Source organism: Megalobrama amblycephala, linkage group LG9 (assembly GCF_018812025.1).
Source record: "Megalobrama amblycephala isolate DHTTF-2021 linkage group LG9, ASM1881202v1, whole genome shotgun sequence".
NCBI classification, from domain to species: domain Eukaryota; kingdom Metazoa; phylum Chordata; class Actinopteri; order Cypriniformes; family Xenocyprididae; genus Megalobrama; species Megalobrama amblycephala.
Genome location: NC_063052.1, coordinates 29,300,875 through 29,318,946, shown reverse-complemented (window position 1 = coordinate 29,318,946; position 18,072 = coordinate 29,300,875). Strand labels below are relative to the sequence as shown.

General features: G+C 33.9%; 1 protein-coding gene across 3 annotated transcripts in view; it reads right to left on the bottom strand.

The window, feature by feature from the left end:
• Positions 1–1,000: 1,000 nt before the first annotated feature.
• Positions 1,001–18,072, bottom strand: part of ash1l (ash1 (absent, small, or homeotic)-like (Drosophila)) — a 36,660-nt gene continuing 19,588 nt past the window's right edge. For all 3 annotated transcript variants that reach the window (XM_048202575.1, XM_048202577.1, XM_048202576.1), the window contains exons 13-27: positions 17,102–17,210; positions 16,199–16,360; positions 16,030–16,100; positions 15,279–15,451; positions 14,414–14,566; positions 13,862–13,916; positions 12,727–12,859; positions 12,072–12,347; positions 8,912–8,998; positions 8,614–8,704; positions 7,346–7,484; positions 6,822–6,994; positions 6,522–6,688; positions 4,445–4,934; positions 1,001–3,615 (exon numbers count right to left, since the gene is read on the bottom strand). In XM_048202575.1, coding sequence (XP_048058532.1) covers positions 3,524–3,615; positions 4,445–4,934; positions 6,522–6,688; positions 6,822–6,994; positions 7,346–7,484; positions 8,614–8,704; positions 8,912–8,998; positions 12,072–12,347; positions 12,727–12,859; positions 13,862–13,916; positions 14,414–14,566; positions 15,279–15,451; positions 16,030–16,100; positions 16,199–16,360; positions 17,102–17,210 — 2,371 coding nt within the window. In that variant the 3' untranslated portion in view covers positions 1,001–3,523. The remainder of the gene's footprint in view (positions 3,616–4,444; positions 4,935–6,521; positions 6,689–6,821; positions 6,995–7,345; positions 7,485–8,613; positions 8,705–8,911; positions 8,999–12,071; positions 12,348–12,726; positions 12,860–13,861; positions 13,917–14,413; positions 14,567–15,278; positions 15,452–16,029; positions 16,101–16,198; positions 16,361–17,101; positions 17,211–18,072) is intronic.

The following is an 18,072-nucleotide window of genomic DNA, read 5'->3' as shown; positions in this document are numbered from 1 at the left end:
ACCCAAGAAGAGACCATTGGTGCAATGGGTCTAACATCTACTAGGCTTACGATGCTTTTCTGAAACGCAGCTCTGGTATGCTAGATAAACCCCATATATCTTAATATTTATAGTAATTATTTGACCGCAGGATGGTTTCAAACTGAATTTCGGCTCCCTCTATTGAATTAAATAAAAATACATTTTGCGTATTTTTATATCACATGTATTAAATGTAGGAACTACTTTATTCTGGAGGTGTTATATGAAAAGATGACTTACAGACTTAAAGGGTTAGTTCACCCAAAAATGAAAATTCTGTCATTAATTACTTACCCTCATGCCGTTCCACACCCGTAAGACCTTTGTTAATCTTCAGAACACAAATTAAGACATTTTTGTTGAAATCTGATTGCTTCGTGAGGCCTGCATAGGGAGCAGTGACATTTCCTCTCTCAAGATCCATAAAGGTACTAAAAACATATTTAAATCAGTTCATGCGAGTACAGAGGTTCAATATTAATATTATGAAGCGACGAGAATATTTTTGGTGCGCCAAAAACAAAAAAACAAATAACGACTTATATAGTGATGGCCGATTTCAAAACACTGCTTCAGGAAGATTCAGAGCATAATGAATCAGCATGTCGAATCAGCCGTTCGAAGCGCCAAAGTCATGTGTTTGGCGGTTTGACGCGCGATCCGAATCATAATTCGACACAAAAGATTCATAATTTTCATTTTTGGGTGAACTAACCCTTTAATAAAGAGAAAATCACATTCAAATGCACATGTGTGTTAAGAACATTCTAGTGATGATTTTAGATTAATTTTAAAGCAAAAATGTTACCATTTTAAATGTCTCAAGAATCAGTAACTGCATATGTGAAAACATCAGTTATGTCTGGCATTAATTAAACTAGACAGCATTAAAATACAATGAATTTATTTAAATAGTGTTCTCTTTGCAAATGTATTTGGTAGTTCAAATGATGGTACACAATGTCAATGTGCTACGCAATAGTTAAAATTCACTTTATTTGAAGATGTATTGACTGTCCATACAATTAAAATACGATTTGTCTGTATACCTGGAGTAATAATGGTTATGACCTAGTAAAGAACTGCATCACAGATTCTCTGCTAAATGTATGAGCAACAGGCAAGTATATTCACAATAATGTAGTGCTTTTTATTAAAAAACAAACAAACAAACAAAACAAATAGAATATAAAACAAAAAAAAAAAGTAAAAACCAACAGCATCTTCATGACTTTATAATTACAAACTTTGAACCAGAGTGGAAGAAGTTTTGACAAACTGTACACAACATCACAAAATGCCTGCCAGTCTGTCCATATACAATGCTTGCATCTTATTTTGTGATTGTCTAAAAATAACTAAACAAATCACACAAAAACACACAAATACAAGAAATACAAGCATTATATTTATGACCGCTATCACAAAAAACAGAACAATCTTTTCTTATTTGAAGAACAAAAAAAAAAATTAAAAACAAAAAAACAAAATTAAAAAGGAGATTAAGAACATGATATCGGGTTGACAGCTTCTTTTTCTGCCAAAATATCATTTTACATTTTTATGTTGGTTTGTTTTTTTAGTGTTCAACACTTTGCAGCAAAAAAACGAGGAACATTATATCTTTTTCTCCTCAAAAAGTAATAATAATAATAATTATAATAATGTTAATATTAATTATTACAGTGACAGGTGCCAGGTCTGGGGTCACTGCGGCGTCCCCTCCGACAAAGTCCATCAGATGATCCTCCCTCTCGCAATGCGCTAAATTCATGTTTTTTTGGGTAACAAGGTTTCAAACGGTTTGTCGCTTACGCCGGAAATTTGTAGCGATTATTAATTGTAATGACTGCCACTTTCTCGTCCACATCTCGTAAAGTTACACGTGACAGCTCTTTCAATACAAATCGTATAAGAATGGTAATAATAATAACAATAATAATAATAATAATAATACATATAGGGCTGAATCCTGTACAATACAATACACAAAATCCATTATCAAGATATTGCTTTTGGAGACATTTCTCACATTTTCCGTCTGTATATATACATAGCTTGGCACTATACAATTTTCTTTCCTTTCGTTTGTCAGTTTTCATCGTTTATTTTTTTTCCTTGTCGATCTATCTAAGGGGTTTGAAATACTTATCTGTCATAGCTGATGAATTAAGGGCAAAAAAAACAAAAATCTCATCATGATTTTGTTTATATAAACATTCTCCATGGCAACCTGAAAGGCCATTAAAAAACAAAAAGCAAATTCAAAGAAAATGACAACACTAAAACCTCGACCCGACCCCATCCCACCCGCCCTACAAACCACTCACATAAAATATGACATCACATGATACAATAAGTTCTTGTGAATTCATGAATTTAACTGTTTATTAACTGCTGTCAAGCCCTTAGTTGTTTCCTCTTTCGTATTTATATTATCAGAATGGGCTCTCTCTCTCTCTCTCTCACACACACACACACACACACACACACACACACACACACTACTATAAACAAAAAACGCTCAAGATCATGGCATTCTAAGGCGTTATATATAAAGCCAGCGCGCCTCCTCTGCTAGATTTTGTTTTGTTTGTTTTTTTCAAGCTGGTGAATTAAATACTTTTTTAAAAAAAAACGGGGGCGGGGCTGGCACCCACTCTAACCAATCACAATGCCCACGATAACAGAAGCGAAACATTCCAGCTCGGTCGCAAAGTCCCGAGCTCACAAATATGGATACCCCCTTCGTGCTCCATTCCTAATGTAATTACAGTATAACAAACAAAAAACAAACAAAAAAAGGTAATATACTTATTTGTTTTGCTTTATCATACAGCATTGATCAATACTGTGTGAATGTTAGTGTGTCTTATCCGTACATCTCCGGGAGCGAATGATGTCCGTGTTGTTAAAAGTGCAGTTAGCCAACGTTCTTTCTCAGCTCTCTCTCTCTCTCTCTCTCTCAGTCTACGGGCAGTGTGTGTGCGCTACACTGCACCTCCTATGTCGCTCCTATTTCTGTTTTATTTTTTGCCTTGTTTTACACTTTCTTGGTCGTACTCAAGTCATTGCCACTGTAGACCACAAGGTGGCACCGGTCTCCCATTTTTCTACTTGCAGCCGAAACGAAGGCCAAATTTAGTACCACGCGCTTCCTTAACAATTTAGTCATGGGAGACGTTTGACCAGTGAAGTCGTAGTTCATCCATGAATTTCAAGGCGCTTTTGTTCAGTTTCAACTTTCCTATGTGTGACGCTTGTACTTTTGAAACGCATCAAGGTTGACGACTCGCAGCGAACTGCGCGTCCTCAGTGCACGAAGCTCAGGCTGGTCTCTTGTAGTTCCTTTAGAAAGAGAAACTGCAAGATATAAATATGAACGTGTCGCCTCCCACCTCCATTTCCCCTCTTTTTTTCAGGTGTAGTCCACCTCTGCTCCTCGATATCCATTATTCTCTTGCTGCTCTGCAAGCGTGCTCAGCAGAGAGTGCTGTCAGCATTACTTCCTGCAAATAAATTCGCTCAGTCCAAGCGTCCGTCTGCGGAGGCGGCGACCAGAGCCTTCCTCGAGAAGATACGTCACATCTATCGCTGTGAAGGAGACAAAGAAATATGTTTTTATCAACCTTGCATTAGATTTCTTGCAGTGTGGGGATAAAAGAGCAGCTTATGAATTCACATTATTGTTGTTTTTTAAAAAATTTATATAAAAATTGCTATTAATAATATTATTAATTGATAATGTTTTATATTAAATTCCCATAAAATAAAATTCCCATATAATAAAATTCCCCTCTAAAATGGTAAAAAATATTAATAAAATAATTAATTATTGACAATAAAATTTATGGCTTAATCTAAAAAAAAATCTAAATACAAATTAAAACAATATATATATTTGTAGTATAATGTAATATAGTAAAAATCAACTTAAAACAAATAAATAAAATTAATATGAATAAATATTATTAATATGAATAATATTATTTCCCATCTAAAAATTTAAAATATAAATAAAATAAATAATTATATTTATTATATTATTTGCGTATTAAATTAAAAAAAATAATAATAATAAAAAAATAAAAATAAATAATAATAATAAAAGTTTGTATTCAATGTTTCAATTAATCATTTGAAAAACATACAGACTTTTAAACAAAAAACAAACATACTTTTAGTCTTTTTTCAAAGAAATCTCTCTTTTCAAAAGAACGATCAGCATTTGAGTTCAGAGCAATGTAGAACAATAAAATGTAATTTATGGTACTGAATGACAAAAATGTCAACAATAAAAAGGCTTCTATAAATTTACAACATAATCAATAATAATTAACAGATTAAAAATGAAATCAGGTTGCAAGATATTGATGTGATGTAACTAAAGCCTTCTGGTTAAAATAAATATTGTCTGTCTTACCATTCTTGCTGGGCGCCCGGTGCAGCAGATCGAGCAGAATCTTGTTCAGTCGCTCTCTCTGCGCTTCCCTCCTTCCCAGGATTGATGGATGAAGAGGTGAAGAGGAGAGCGAAGACGAGCATGGGGCGTCCAACACGTCCCGCCCTCCTCCTACCCTTTCCCGGGAGCCCTCGTCCATGTCTCTCCTCTCTCCCCTCTCTTCACCCTCCTCTTCTTCCTCCACGTCTTCCTCCTCCCCACCTGTCCTCCTTTCCTGTGATGTGGACAGCTGTGGAACAGGGGTGCTGGAGTCCTCCTGAGAGGTGTCCATTTCTCCCTCCGCTCCTCTTCCTCCGCCCTCGTCCCCATCTCTTGAGAAGCCGGCAGACAGCCGGTCACATGATGCACTGGGGGAGGGGTCTTCATCGCAGTTTGATGCACCTTTGGGCCGCTCACTCTTCCAGGCAGAACGGCCGCCGTTCCTCTTGTAGTTATCTGGCACATAGTGAGGCTGTCGAAAGAGAGATAAATGAAGGGAAGCAACTCGCCTACTCAATAAACTTAGTTAGATTCAAACAGTCATGAGTTAAGTGGGGGAAATACAGATACAATGTAATCAAATTAGCAGAAAGTCCATAATGCCACTTCTGATCTGAAACAATAAAAATATGAATAAAATATTATATTTACTATAATATTATAATCAAAAAGAAATGTCCAGGTCAAATTGCAACCTACAATAATATATTACAAAAATAATAAATAAATAAATAAATAAATAAATAAATAAATAAATAAATAAAAAAATATATATATATATATATATATATATATATATATATATATATAAACACAAAACATTATAATTATTAATATTAATAATTATAATTATTTATATTACCATTTCCCATGTAAAATTTCACCCCCCCCAAAAAAAATCATAAAAAATATGAATGTATATTTTGTGATGTATTTTAATGATAGTTTAAATTCAATATTAAAATATGTAATAATAACACAATAATAAAATTATTAACATTAATAATAATGTTAATTTCCATCTACTGTAAAACTGTAAATAAACGTATAAAACAAAACATTAGCCATAAAGTAAATTATAGGTAAATCTTTGAAAGAAATAAAGGGTAAATTTTAACAGAAAAAAAGAACATATATTTTGAAATATAATGTAAAAATTGTATTAATATTAAAACACAAAGTAATAAATGTTATTATTATTAAAAATAAGTATTCATATTAATTATATAATTTCCCATCTAAAAAAAAAATACTTTGTGATACAATATAGTTATATTAAATATTAAAATATGCCATATTTAAATAAAATAATATTAATATTAATAATATTACTTCCCTTCTAAAATAAACACAAATAAAAATAATTATACAAATAAAATTAATAAGTGAGTTTTGAAAGCTGTCCAGGCCAAATAAAACAGAAAAAGATAATAAATATATTATGTTATATAATTATATTAATAAAATGTCTAATATTACACATAATAATAATAATAATAATAATAATATTAATGTGGTCATGCAAAATACAAAAAAAAAAAAAAAAGTTAAAGAGCCCCTATTAAGCTATTTTAATTATTTTGGAAGTCTCCTACAATAGATCTGCATGCATCAGATTCGGTCTCTCTAAACTCCCCCTTTCCGAGAGCTTCCTCTACTCTGATTGGCCGGATGGCCCAATCTGTTGTTATTGGTCTACCACTTACAGCGTGTGTCCAAAACGTCTGTTACCATATCTGAATTTCAGCTCCGGAGGCTTGTATATGAAGACCATAGGCTGGCATTATGCAAATTTGTTACAAACCTACGTTGATGCGTTACGGAAGTGAGACTTGAATTCCTGACGACTCGTTTTGGCAGTTCAGAATAGATTCTTTCTTTTAGGAGACAATAACTTTATTTGTCATGCACTTTGATGTTTGAAACTTTGCATTCACAAACAGCTATATTACACACTGCATGAAAGGTAATATTCGAAAAAGCATAATAGGGGCACTTTAATGGTCCTAAAACATCCTCATTTTTTTCTTAAACATTTCTTCCACCCTCCACTACTCACAGAGAAGTCCCTCTTCGGCGTCAATCTTTTGGGGAAGTGGTTGAAAGCGTAGGGCTTGGTGCACACTGGGTACCGGTTGCGGTGGATCTTGTAGAACAGGTGTGCCGATTTATCCAGCCGATAGTCGCAGATGTAAACGTCCTGTTCCTTTACCCCTTTCGGACGACCTGAATCCATTAGTAAGAGAAACGCTCATTAGCATGCAAAGAGTATGGGGTTTTCAGCCTGGAACATCTGGTTCGGTACATTTCTTGGATCTTAGTGTTGATTTATGTACTGTTGTATGTGTGAACATCTTACCCTTGCAGTAAGTATACAGGTCCAACACACAGCACGTCCCCACCACCGCCTCCAGTGGTATGATCTCATAGAGAGGCACTCGGAACAACTCGTTGTGGTAGAAACGACGGGAAGGAGAGTGGTGTGTTTCATGGGGACGGAAATAGTGATGACCAAAGGCAAACCTTTCACCTCTACAGAGAGAGAGTAAGAGAGAGTCCAGATCACATTTAAGGTCTTCTGTTAATTAATGTGTTTATCATAAAACAAGCATGGACGACTAGACTTGTGTCAACGACGATATGATTCAAACAATCCTACCTTTACAACCAAAAGCAAAAGACAGGATAAGAACGATGTTCAAGCCTTAGCCTAACCAAAAACGTTAGGCCAAGGCTTGAGCAACGTTCTCATCATCTGGTCACATCTGTTTGGATGTTGTTCCAGGCCCAACAAAGATGTCAATGCTTAGTTCTCAATCAAGAGTCAAAATAAAGAGCTAAATCAGAATGTTTTTTTAATAGTTGGAGTGTGGGAAATCTCACTTTTCATTTTTCCAGAGTTTCTCGATACGGAAAATGTCCAGTTTGTCTCTGTTGATATGAGACAGGAGACGGTATGATTGACGCACCGGCTGGCCTTCTTGTGTGCGTCTGCTGTCCCGCATGAGGTACACACAGTCACCTGCGACCATCGCAAACATAAAAACATATATTTTATGCTTACAAACATGAAATCAAGACAGAACATAATTTTCACATATTTGAACCAAAATAGTATGATATACACTACTGTTGGAGTCTGTAAGATTTAAAGGGATAGTAGGTGACTTTGTTTCTTCAGTAGAACACAAATGATGATTTTTAACTCCAGTCGTTGCCGTCTGTCAGCCGTATAATGTGGGTCAATGGGAACTTCTTTTATAAGAGTAAATAAAACATGCACAGACAAGTCCAAATTAAACCCTGCGGCTCGTGACGACACATTGATGTCCTAAGACACGAAACGATCGGTTTGTGCGAGAAACCGGACAAACAACGGAAGTAATGTCTAGCACTCATTGAAGTATATGCGCGAGACATCACTGCCGCTGTCAGAGCGCGATCAGACCTCACTAAATGCGTGCTGAACGCAGTTGGAAATGGTGTATTAGAGGTAAAAAATTATATAAATACTGTTCGGTGTCTCCCACATTATACGGCTGACAGACGGCAACGGTTGGAGTTAAAAATCATCATTTGTGTTCTACTGACTGAAGAAACAAAGTCACCTACATCTTGGATGCCCTGGGGGTAAGCAGATAAACATCAAATTTTCATTTTTGGGTGAACTATCCCTTTAAATGTTTTTGAAATAGTCTCTTATGCTCATCAAGGCTGCATTCATTTGATTAAAAAAAAAAGAGTAAAAAACGTAATATTATTACAATTTAAAAGAACTGTTTTCTATTTGAATATATTTTAATATTTAATTTATTTCTGTGATGGCAAATCTTAATTTTCAGCAGCCATTACTCTTCAGTATCACATGATCTTTCAGAAAACAATGTTGAAAACCACATGGAAACAGTCATTCATTTTTTCAGGATTCTTTGAGGAATGGAAAGTTCCTAAGAACAGCATTTATTTGAAATGGAAATCTTTTGTAACATTATAAATGTCTTTACTGTCACTTATGATCAATTTAATGTGTCCTTGCTGAAATACTATTGCTTAAAATACTTTTAAACAGTTGTGTAGATTTGATTTTACAAACACACACACACACACACACACACACACACACACACACACACACACACACACACACGTACCCTGATGCAATAGTAAGTCATCACGCAGCAGGCATATATAATAGATGGATCCTGATTGGGCATAGCTGGGTTGGGGCACCATTGGGACCTCCTGTTACAGCAATGACAGGAAATTTATAAAACACACACACAAAAAATAAAAACCCTTTCCAAAGTTCGGAACTTCCTGAATGACAGACGAGATCTTAATCTTGGAGTGACCTTTAAAATGTTGTGATAAGAGAGCATATGGTCGTTCTAAACACAGTCAGAGAGGAAGAATGAATTGTAAGGTTACACAGACTGAAAGGTCACATACCCTGTCCACCGGACGAGGATCACACTGCTCACAGAGATAATGCTCCACGTCTGCCTCCAAACGCATGCAATCACAGTGCTGCCACACCTGACAGACAGAAACACAGAACATGTATATTATCTATGCTTCTCCCAATTACAGATGGTTTAAAATCAATACGCAACACGTTACATTAATAATATGAATAATGATAGAATAATGGATAATTAAATAGCCTATAATTGTGATAGTTGTTATTGTTAACTGAAACTACTAAAAATAACTTTGGTAATTAAAATAAAGTTGAAATAAAATCAAATAAAAATTAGATAAATAACGTAATATTACAGTACCTGTCAAAAGTTTGGAAAAATTAACTTTTTTTAATGTTTTGCAAAGAAGTGTTTTGTAACATAATAAATGATCAATCACTTTTGATCAATGTAATGCATCCTTGCAAATCAGCATATTAGAAAGATTGAAGGATCATGTGACACTGAAGACTGGAGGTAATGGTGCTGAAAATTCAGCTTTGCCATCACAAGAATTAATTCAACTTTATTAAAAAACATTGATTTTAAACAGTAATAATATTTCACAATATTTCTGTTTTTGATTAAATAAATGCAGCCTTGGTGAGCAAAAGAGACTTCTTTCAAAAAAAAAAATGTATATGTTTCCAAACTTTTGGCAGGTACCGTAAATTAGAAATGTTGTGTTGGCAACAAACTGAAATAAATAAGTTTAGGTTCAAGTACTAAAATTACTAAAACAAAAAATTAAGCTATATAGAAATATATATATATATATATATATATATATATATATATATATATATATATATATATATATATATATATATATAAAAACTAAACTGAAAATATAAAAGCCAATTAAAAATATATATTATATATATTTTATAATTATAAAATATATAGTATATAAATATTAATATTAGCATATTTTGCCCAATAAAAAAAACAATGTGTCTCCCTTTAAACACAGTAGACTACATATTTAAAAAGAAATAGACTTTTCATCAGACATTTTCGGTAATGCTAGGGTGTTGTAGGTGGTTGTCATGTTGTTGCTAAGGGTGTTCTGAATGGTATTTAAAGTATAGAGGGTATGCACATGATGTCACTGTCAGCCGGAATGACTGTGGTCATGCCTACTGAGTGGCAAAATACTGAGTAGCAGCATTGGTTTTCAGCGTGAATGCCACAAAAAACACACAAAACATCTAAAATGGGAAATAGTTGTGAGATTGACTGTACAAATAGATTTGACAAGAAACCTGAGGTATATTTTTACAGACTGCCGAAAGCTACAGAATAGAGAAGCAAATGGATCACTGTAATTCACAGAAAAAGTTATCGTTTGCAGTTATCGTTTTGTCAATATGTTGAATTTTGGGGTCAAATCATACCATATATATATTAAATGTTATATATTGTACTGACAACTCAACAATTAAATATTTACCATCTTATATTCTGCATCATTTTACAGTTTTTGTCAGTGTTTATTAAAAAACATCCAAATTTTAGCACTGATGATAAATATAACACTGATATAAGTGATCACCCAGATTTAGACCTATATTGTATTTATATAAAGCGTTCACAGGCAAATTTGCTTTATGTATTTCCCTGTGTCAAAATCAGGCACATATAAATGTCATTAAACACGATTCCTGGCCATATATCAACATTCATGGATCACTTGTTCTTTGCTAAGTTGTAAGGAACACTTTCAGGTCCATCTGCCTTTAATTTAAACTGATAATTGTTTGTTTTATTTGCATTTTCCCCTATTAAATCCAGTTATGCAGCAGGCTCTTTTGCCACTCAGTGCAGCCGAGGAGGGCGTATTCTGGTGGGAAAGTGACATCAATACACACCCACCATTGCTATGTAGTTGGTAGGGTGTTGCTAAGTTGTTCTGCGTGGTATTTAGGGTGTTGCTATGCCGTTAGCAAAGTGTGTTGAGATGTTGCAAGGGCAGTGCTGGGTGGTTGCTTATTGTGACAAGTTAAAAGACTCTACTCCTAAATAACATTCATGTCCCTAGATATGGCATCTGGTCACTACTTGCCAATTTTACAGACTACCAAAAGTAATAGCACAGCTCTCCTCAAGTCAAATAATTTAAAGGTATCTTTCATGGACATATTAATCATGTATCAAAAATGGTGTGGGATAAATTGCAATATATATACAGTACAGTCCAAAAATTTGGAACCACTAAGATTTTTAATGTTTTTAAAAGAAGTTTCGTCTGCTCACCAAGGCTACATTTATTTAATTAAAAATACAGTAAAAAATATTGTGAAATATTATTACAATTTAAAATAACTGTGTACTATTTAAATATATTTGACAAAGTAATTTATTCCTGTGATGCAAAGCTGAATTTTCAGCATCGTTAATCCAGTCTTCAGTGTCACATGATCCTTCAGAAATCATTCTAATATGCTGATTTGCTGCTCAATAAACATTTATGATTATTGTCAATGTTGAAAACAGTTGTGTACTTTTTTTTTTTCAGGATTCCTTGATGAATAGAAAGTTCAAAAGAACAGCATTTATCTGAAATACAAAGCTTCTGTAGCATTATACACTACCGTTCAAAAGTTTGGGGTCAGTAAGAATTTTTATTTTTATTTTTTTTGAAAAAAATTAAAGAACTGAATACTTTTATTCAGCAAGGATGCATTAAATCAATCAAAAGTGGCAGTAAAGACATTTATAATGTTACAAAAGATTAGATTTCACATAAACACTGTTCTTTTGAACTTTCTATTAATCAAATAATCCTGAAAAAAAATATTGTACACAAATATTTTGTACAATTGTACACATTAAATGTTTCTTGAGCAGCAGATCAGCATATTAGAATGATTTCTGAAGGATCATGTGACACTGAAGACTGGAGTAATGATGCTGAAAATTCAGCTTTGCATCACAGGAATAAATTACTTTGTGAAATATATTCAAATAGAAAACAGTTATTTTAAATTGTAATAATATTTCACAATATTACTGTTTTTACTGTATTTTTAATTAAATAAATGTAGCCTTGGTGAGCAGACGAAACTTCTTTTAAAAACATTAAAAATCTTAGTGGTTCCAAACTTTTGGACTGTACTGTATATACTAATATCAATATGAGCACATACCATGCATTTCTCACACTGGATCATGAGCCCTTCGTCCTTGTACATGCCACAGATGCAGCGGATCACATCATCGTCTTTGTCGTGACTGCCCCCTCCGTCATGGTGATGGTGGTGGTGGGCGTGGTCTCTCTCCAGCGAATCAGAGCTGTCTGCCTCACTGGCCGTCTCACCCACGATCTCATCAATCTGGACAGCAGCCTCATGACGCGCACCATAGTACGCCTTCCGCAGCCGGCACACATCACGACCTACAGCAGACTTCCGGCCGTAATATTTCTGTTGAGAATAAGAAAAGACTTTAAAGAAAGTACGGCAGAATAAGCCAGATTCATGTACAATCAACTGTGAAAAATAAGATTCATCAAATTCATCATTATCTTAAACTATTACTTTATATTTTATAATATTTATTTTTTCTTTTATTCAAACTTCTTTTTTTTCTTTTTTTTTGGAGGATAAAATTTCTGAATGCACCTCAAACCTCATTTATTCAAATAACTTATTATACTTTGACTACTTCTTATATTGATTACAATGATTTGATTAATTATAATTATTTGCATTTTCATTAATTATAATGATATCGTAATGATTTACATTATAGCATAATATAATCATATTTGTGAGTAATAAGTGTAGTAAAACTGGGACTAACCTCAGCATTGCGAAACACTTTGAGCATGTCCGCATCAAATGCCTCAACAGTTTTGTAGTGTCCAGTGAGGATCTGCTTCTCTATGGTACTGAGATCTAGCGGATCGGTGACCTTCTCATAGTACTGTATGTTTCTGTAGACACACATGAACACAGTGACCGTAACACACATCTTAAAGGGTTAGTTCACCCAAAAATGAAAATGAAAAATGAAAATTATCCCATAATTTATTCACCCTCAAGCCATCCTAGGTGTATATGTTTTTCTTCTTTCAGCCGAACACAATCGGAGTTATATAAAAAAAATGTTTGCCTCTTCCAAAGCTTTATAATGGGAGTGAATAGTCATCGTGATTTTGAAGCCCAAAAAAGCACATCCATGACGTATTGACAAACACGGAAGTGCAGAGGACAGAGCAAAACAAAACACAGATCATGAATTAGAAGTCTAAAACCAGAATTTTCATTTCGCTTCAAAAAGCCTTTATGAACCCCCTGGAGTTGTATGGATTACTTTTACGATGGAGGATGTGCTTTTTTTGGCTTCAAAATATCGGTTACTATTCACTCCCATTATAAATCTTGGAAGAGCCATAATATTTTTTAATATAACTCAAAGTCATATACACCTAGGATGGCTTGAGGGTGAGTAAATTATGGGATAATTTTCATTTTTGGGTGAACTATCCCTTTAAGACTGTTCTCACTGCAGTTTTTAATGCATAATTCTTTCAATTATAATAACAACTTTATTTACTACTATAAAACAGCTCTCTGGTGTGTTCATGTTTTTACTCGCACTTAACAGAAGAAATGAACCAGAGAAGATTTCCAAGTCAAAGAAGGCGAAGCCTCAGAGGAGACCCGCCTGTTTTGTAATCATCATGGACCAATGGTACATCAAAGGGGTTTACCAGCCGTAACAAACTTTTCCAGAAAGTTCACTTTGGCAAGCTGTTTCAACTCCTGAACCAAACTCCAAATGAACTACGTTTTGGCCTGGTTTTGTTCAAAATGACATATAGGAGTATATCAGGGCCTTAAACCTCTGCAGACCCTTTAACTGCACCAAATAACTAAAGAATACATATTTATATTGTAAATAATCTGTACTAAGAACAGAATATTGTTCTCACCTCTTCCTAGAAGGCAGGTTAAGCAGTGGAGCAGCAAGAGTCTGACCAGATGAATCTTCAAAGTACAAGAAAGCAATTGATAATGTGAGTGTAGGTCATAAGCAGTGTGTGTAAGTGCAAATACATCTCATGAAACTGAGGCAATAAAACAAAAATACACTAAGATGAAATTGAAACTAGATTAAAAAAAATCAAAAGCACAGCCTTTTGCAGAATCGCATACCTCACTAATTGAATTTTGCATAACTAAATCATTTAAAATGAGATTTCCATCAGAACGAATAACTAACAAGTGTCAGCGCTTAGTAACAAGTTCGCTACTGATTGCAGTCCAGTCAACCAAACTGAGAAACTACAGATGTGAATTGCATGTCAAACTCAAAGTCTAATTCCGTTATTCCATGATTATGACTTTGGTTCTTGCTTTGCATAATGAAAATGATTATAGAGCCATTAAAGCGACCGCCAACAATAAGGTTAATAGCAAAAACTGCGTGTTTTTATGGGTTTATGCGTGATGGCGTTTGTGTGAAAGAATTAGTGTCCGTTTACCCTTGTAGCTTGTGATCATGTCACAGATCTCTTTGAAGATGTGTGCCAAGCGTGCAGTGCGCGTAACTTCCGTGTTCTCCTCAGCTGCCGCAAGTCTGCGTGTGCGCACAGAGCGTGACGTCTGCAGTGCTGAGAACTGAGTCAGAAATACATCTGGAAAAAAGCACCAAACAATGCTAATCGTGTTAATCAAGATTTACCAAGAGTCTGAATAATCAAAGCAGTAAATGACAATCTTGCATGCATAATATTAGTCAGCTGATATCATATTATGACATGCATATTATTCACTTGAAGTGTTGATGGTAACACATTACAAGAAATTTGAGTTATGTAATCAGATTACTTTTTCAAGTAACTAGTAAAGTAACGCATTACTTTTTCAACTTACAATATACTTTATGTATTTAATCTCACTTTATTAACCAATGTATTTGCTGCTGACCTTCAATGATCTAATTCAACCATACTAATAAGCAAAAATGACTTTAGATTGGATTTAGAAATAAGAGTGTTGAACTTCCTTTTCCTGTTTCCTATTCTTCTTTAATCTAGAATGGCAGCACAGCTGAAAGGTTTGTTTGAACTGCTCCCTCTACTGTAAAGGTGTAAATATGCATTTCTTTTAGCCTGAGGCTTATTCATTTCACTTTTGGCATAATATAGAACTTTTTTTGTTGTTATTAAAAAACAAACAAGCAAGCCCAGCCCAAGTAAACACAAAAGTAATGCAACACATTACTTTTCATAAAAAGTAACTAATGCAATTATTTACTTTTTTTTAGGGAGTAACGCAATATTGTAATGCATTACTTTCAAAAGTAAGTTTCCCCAAAACTGTTCACTTGTGCGCATACCCACACACCTGACTTGATGTTGCCGTCATCGCGGATGACTCCTCCCCAGCGTGTGTAAAGAGACAGGCCGCTGTTCTCCCTCTCTCGCTCTCTCTCTCCCTCTCGCTTCAGAAGTTCCTGTTTCTCCCGCATCTTCTCCCAATTCCGCAACAGGAACACTCGATGTTTCAGCACAAAGTTCCTGTATTAAACAAGAAAACAGTGGAGGATGTCTAGACCTTTACGATGTCAGATTAGCCAAATATAACAGGTCATTTTCAAGTTAAAGTACAAAATTACTGAAATAAAAATAAAGGTAAATAAAATAAATATAATTAATAGAATTATTATATATTGTTCAAATTATTATAATATGTTTTATAAAATAAATATAAATAAAAATAACTAATAAAAATGACAAAAGTACATAACAAAATCACTTATATATATATACAGTACAGTCCAGTACAGTACACTGTATTTTTAATTAAATAAATGTAGCCTTGGTGAGCAGACGAAACTTCTTTTAAAAACATTAAAAATCTTAGTGGTTCCAAACTTTTGGACTGTATTGTATGTATATATATATATATATATATATATATATATATATATATATATATATATATATATATATATATATATATATATATATATATATATACTAAAATAACTAAATTACTATTTTTTGGTACAAAACCATAAATGAATTAGACTCGCAAAATATGGCCCCTTTAAACCAGCCCAGAAATTAAAAAGTGTGTGATCATGGGATCCTACCTCTCTCTGTTTGACATGGGCTTCATTAAAAGGTGCTGGTAAAACTTGCTGCTGTCACTGGACTCTTCCTCCTTAGGTCAAACACAAAGAAATAGTTTTGCATTAGGACTGTGCTGTACTAGTAGCTATTGTAGCCAATAGTAGTGCAGCATTATTGAATGTCTCATACCCGTTTCTTCAGTGAGTGTTTGGACTTGCGTTTCTCTTTCAGTCTCCCAAGCCTTCGGGCTCCGCCCCCTGATCCGCCCCCTTTCCCAGGCAGCCCATTGATTCGTTGGCTCTTGCCGCCAATGATGCCACGGCAGCCCTCTGAGCCACACTTGCAGACTTGCTGCATAGCAACAAGAGCAGAGAAACATTATCATTTGACAAGCAAGAAAAAAAATGCTTCAATTGACTAACAAGCACAAATACACATATCAAAGTAAGCATATCAAAAACGTGAGAATAAATAAAAATAAGATTAAAAGTAAAGTCTGCTTAAAAGTAAATAAATGTAAACTGTCCACAACACTGTTTTTCAACCTCATTAATGTGAAATAAATTATAATAAATAAAAATAGTTAAAGCCTCCTTTATATATAATGCATTATAAAAGTATTTGTTATATATTAATTATGCCTTATAATGCATTGTATGGTCTTGTGAATAATTGTAACCATAGTTATAATATATTATAATACTTATGTTACGCCTTTAGAAAGTATAATGATTAAATCACATGACAAACAACCAATTTCAGATGTTCTATGGAATCTGCAAATAGTTACAGTGCATTTTAACTTAATAATAAACTTAATAACATTTTAACTTAATAATAAAGTGTTAACAAAATAAAAATATTAAATATAATGTATTATATATAATGTTATTTGGAGTCCCAACCCTTCTAGATACTGTAGCTAGAATAATCAGGAGCCTATGAGTGACTGAATCAGCACCAGCGATCTGGACGAATGAAGTACAAGCATCCGCTACAAAACACAGCTGCGTGTGCATGTGTATGTACATGCTTCAGACAGGCATGTTCCTGACATGCAGGATAGGGGTGACTGAAACCCTTCTAATGTACCTGTTCTTCCGTGTTGAAGGAGTGGAAGTTGTAGTCATATGTCAGTTCTGTTCCGCTGTTGATGTCTTTCAGAGCAAACAGACCAATACGGTACACTCCATTCACCGACCTGAAAGACAGACAGATTGATTCATGATTTAAACTCAACGTTCCACCTAGGTCAAGTTTTTAAAGCAATTATGAAACGGATTGTTAAATCTCTAATAATCTGATCTAATCTGGTTTAACTTTTGCAATCACCTTTCACATTTTCTTTGGAGACTTTTTTCTTGGATTAATAATAATATTTCCATATACACTTTACAACTCAAAAGGGTCAGTAAGTTTTTTAATGTTTTTGAAAAAAAAGTCTCATATGCTCACCAATCCTGTATTTATTTGATCAAAAATACAGTAAAAACTGTAATATTGTGGAATATTATTACAATTTAAAATAAAAGTTTTCTATTTTAATATACTTAAATAATAATGTCAAAGCTGAATTTTCAGCATCATTACTCCAGTCTTCAATGTTACATGATCCTTCAGAAATTATTTTAATATGCTGATTTGCTGCTCAAGAAAAAAAAATATTATCAATGTTGAAAAAAGTTGTGCTGCTTAATATTTTTGGAAATTGTGATACACTTCTAATGAATATGAATATGCATTAATATGAAATAGAAATCTTTTGCAACAATATCTTTACAGTCAAGTCTTGATCAATTTTATACGTTCTTGCTGAATAAAACTATTCATTTCTTTCAGAACTTTTGAACAGTGTTAAAAGCTTCGATATATTGTGGCTACATTGCATCTGAGTGTCGATCTTTGAAATGAAATGAAATTAACTCAAGCCATGTCAAGTAACAACAAGCATTATGGATCTGATATTGAAAAACTAGGCTAAGTTGTACAATATGCAATAAGGTAGAATGAGGCCATTTATGCACAGATGTGGGTGTGTGTGCGCTCTAACAGCTAACCACTGG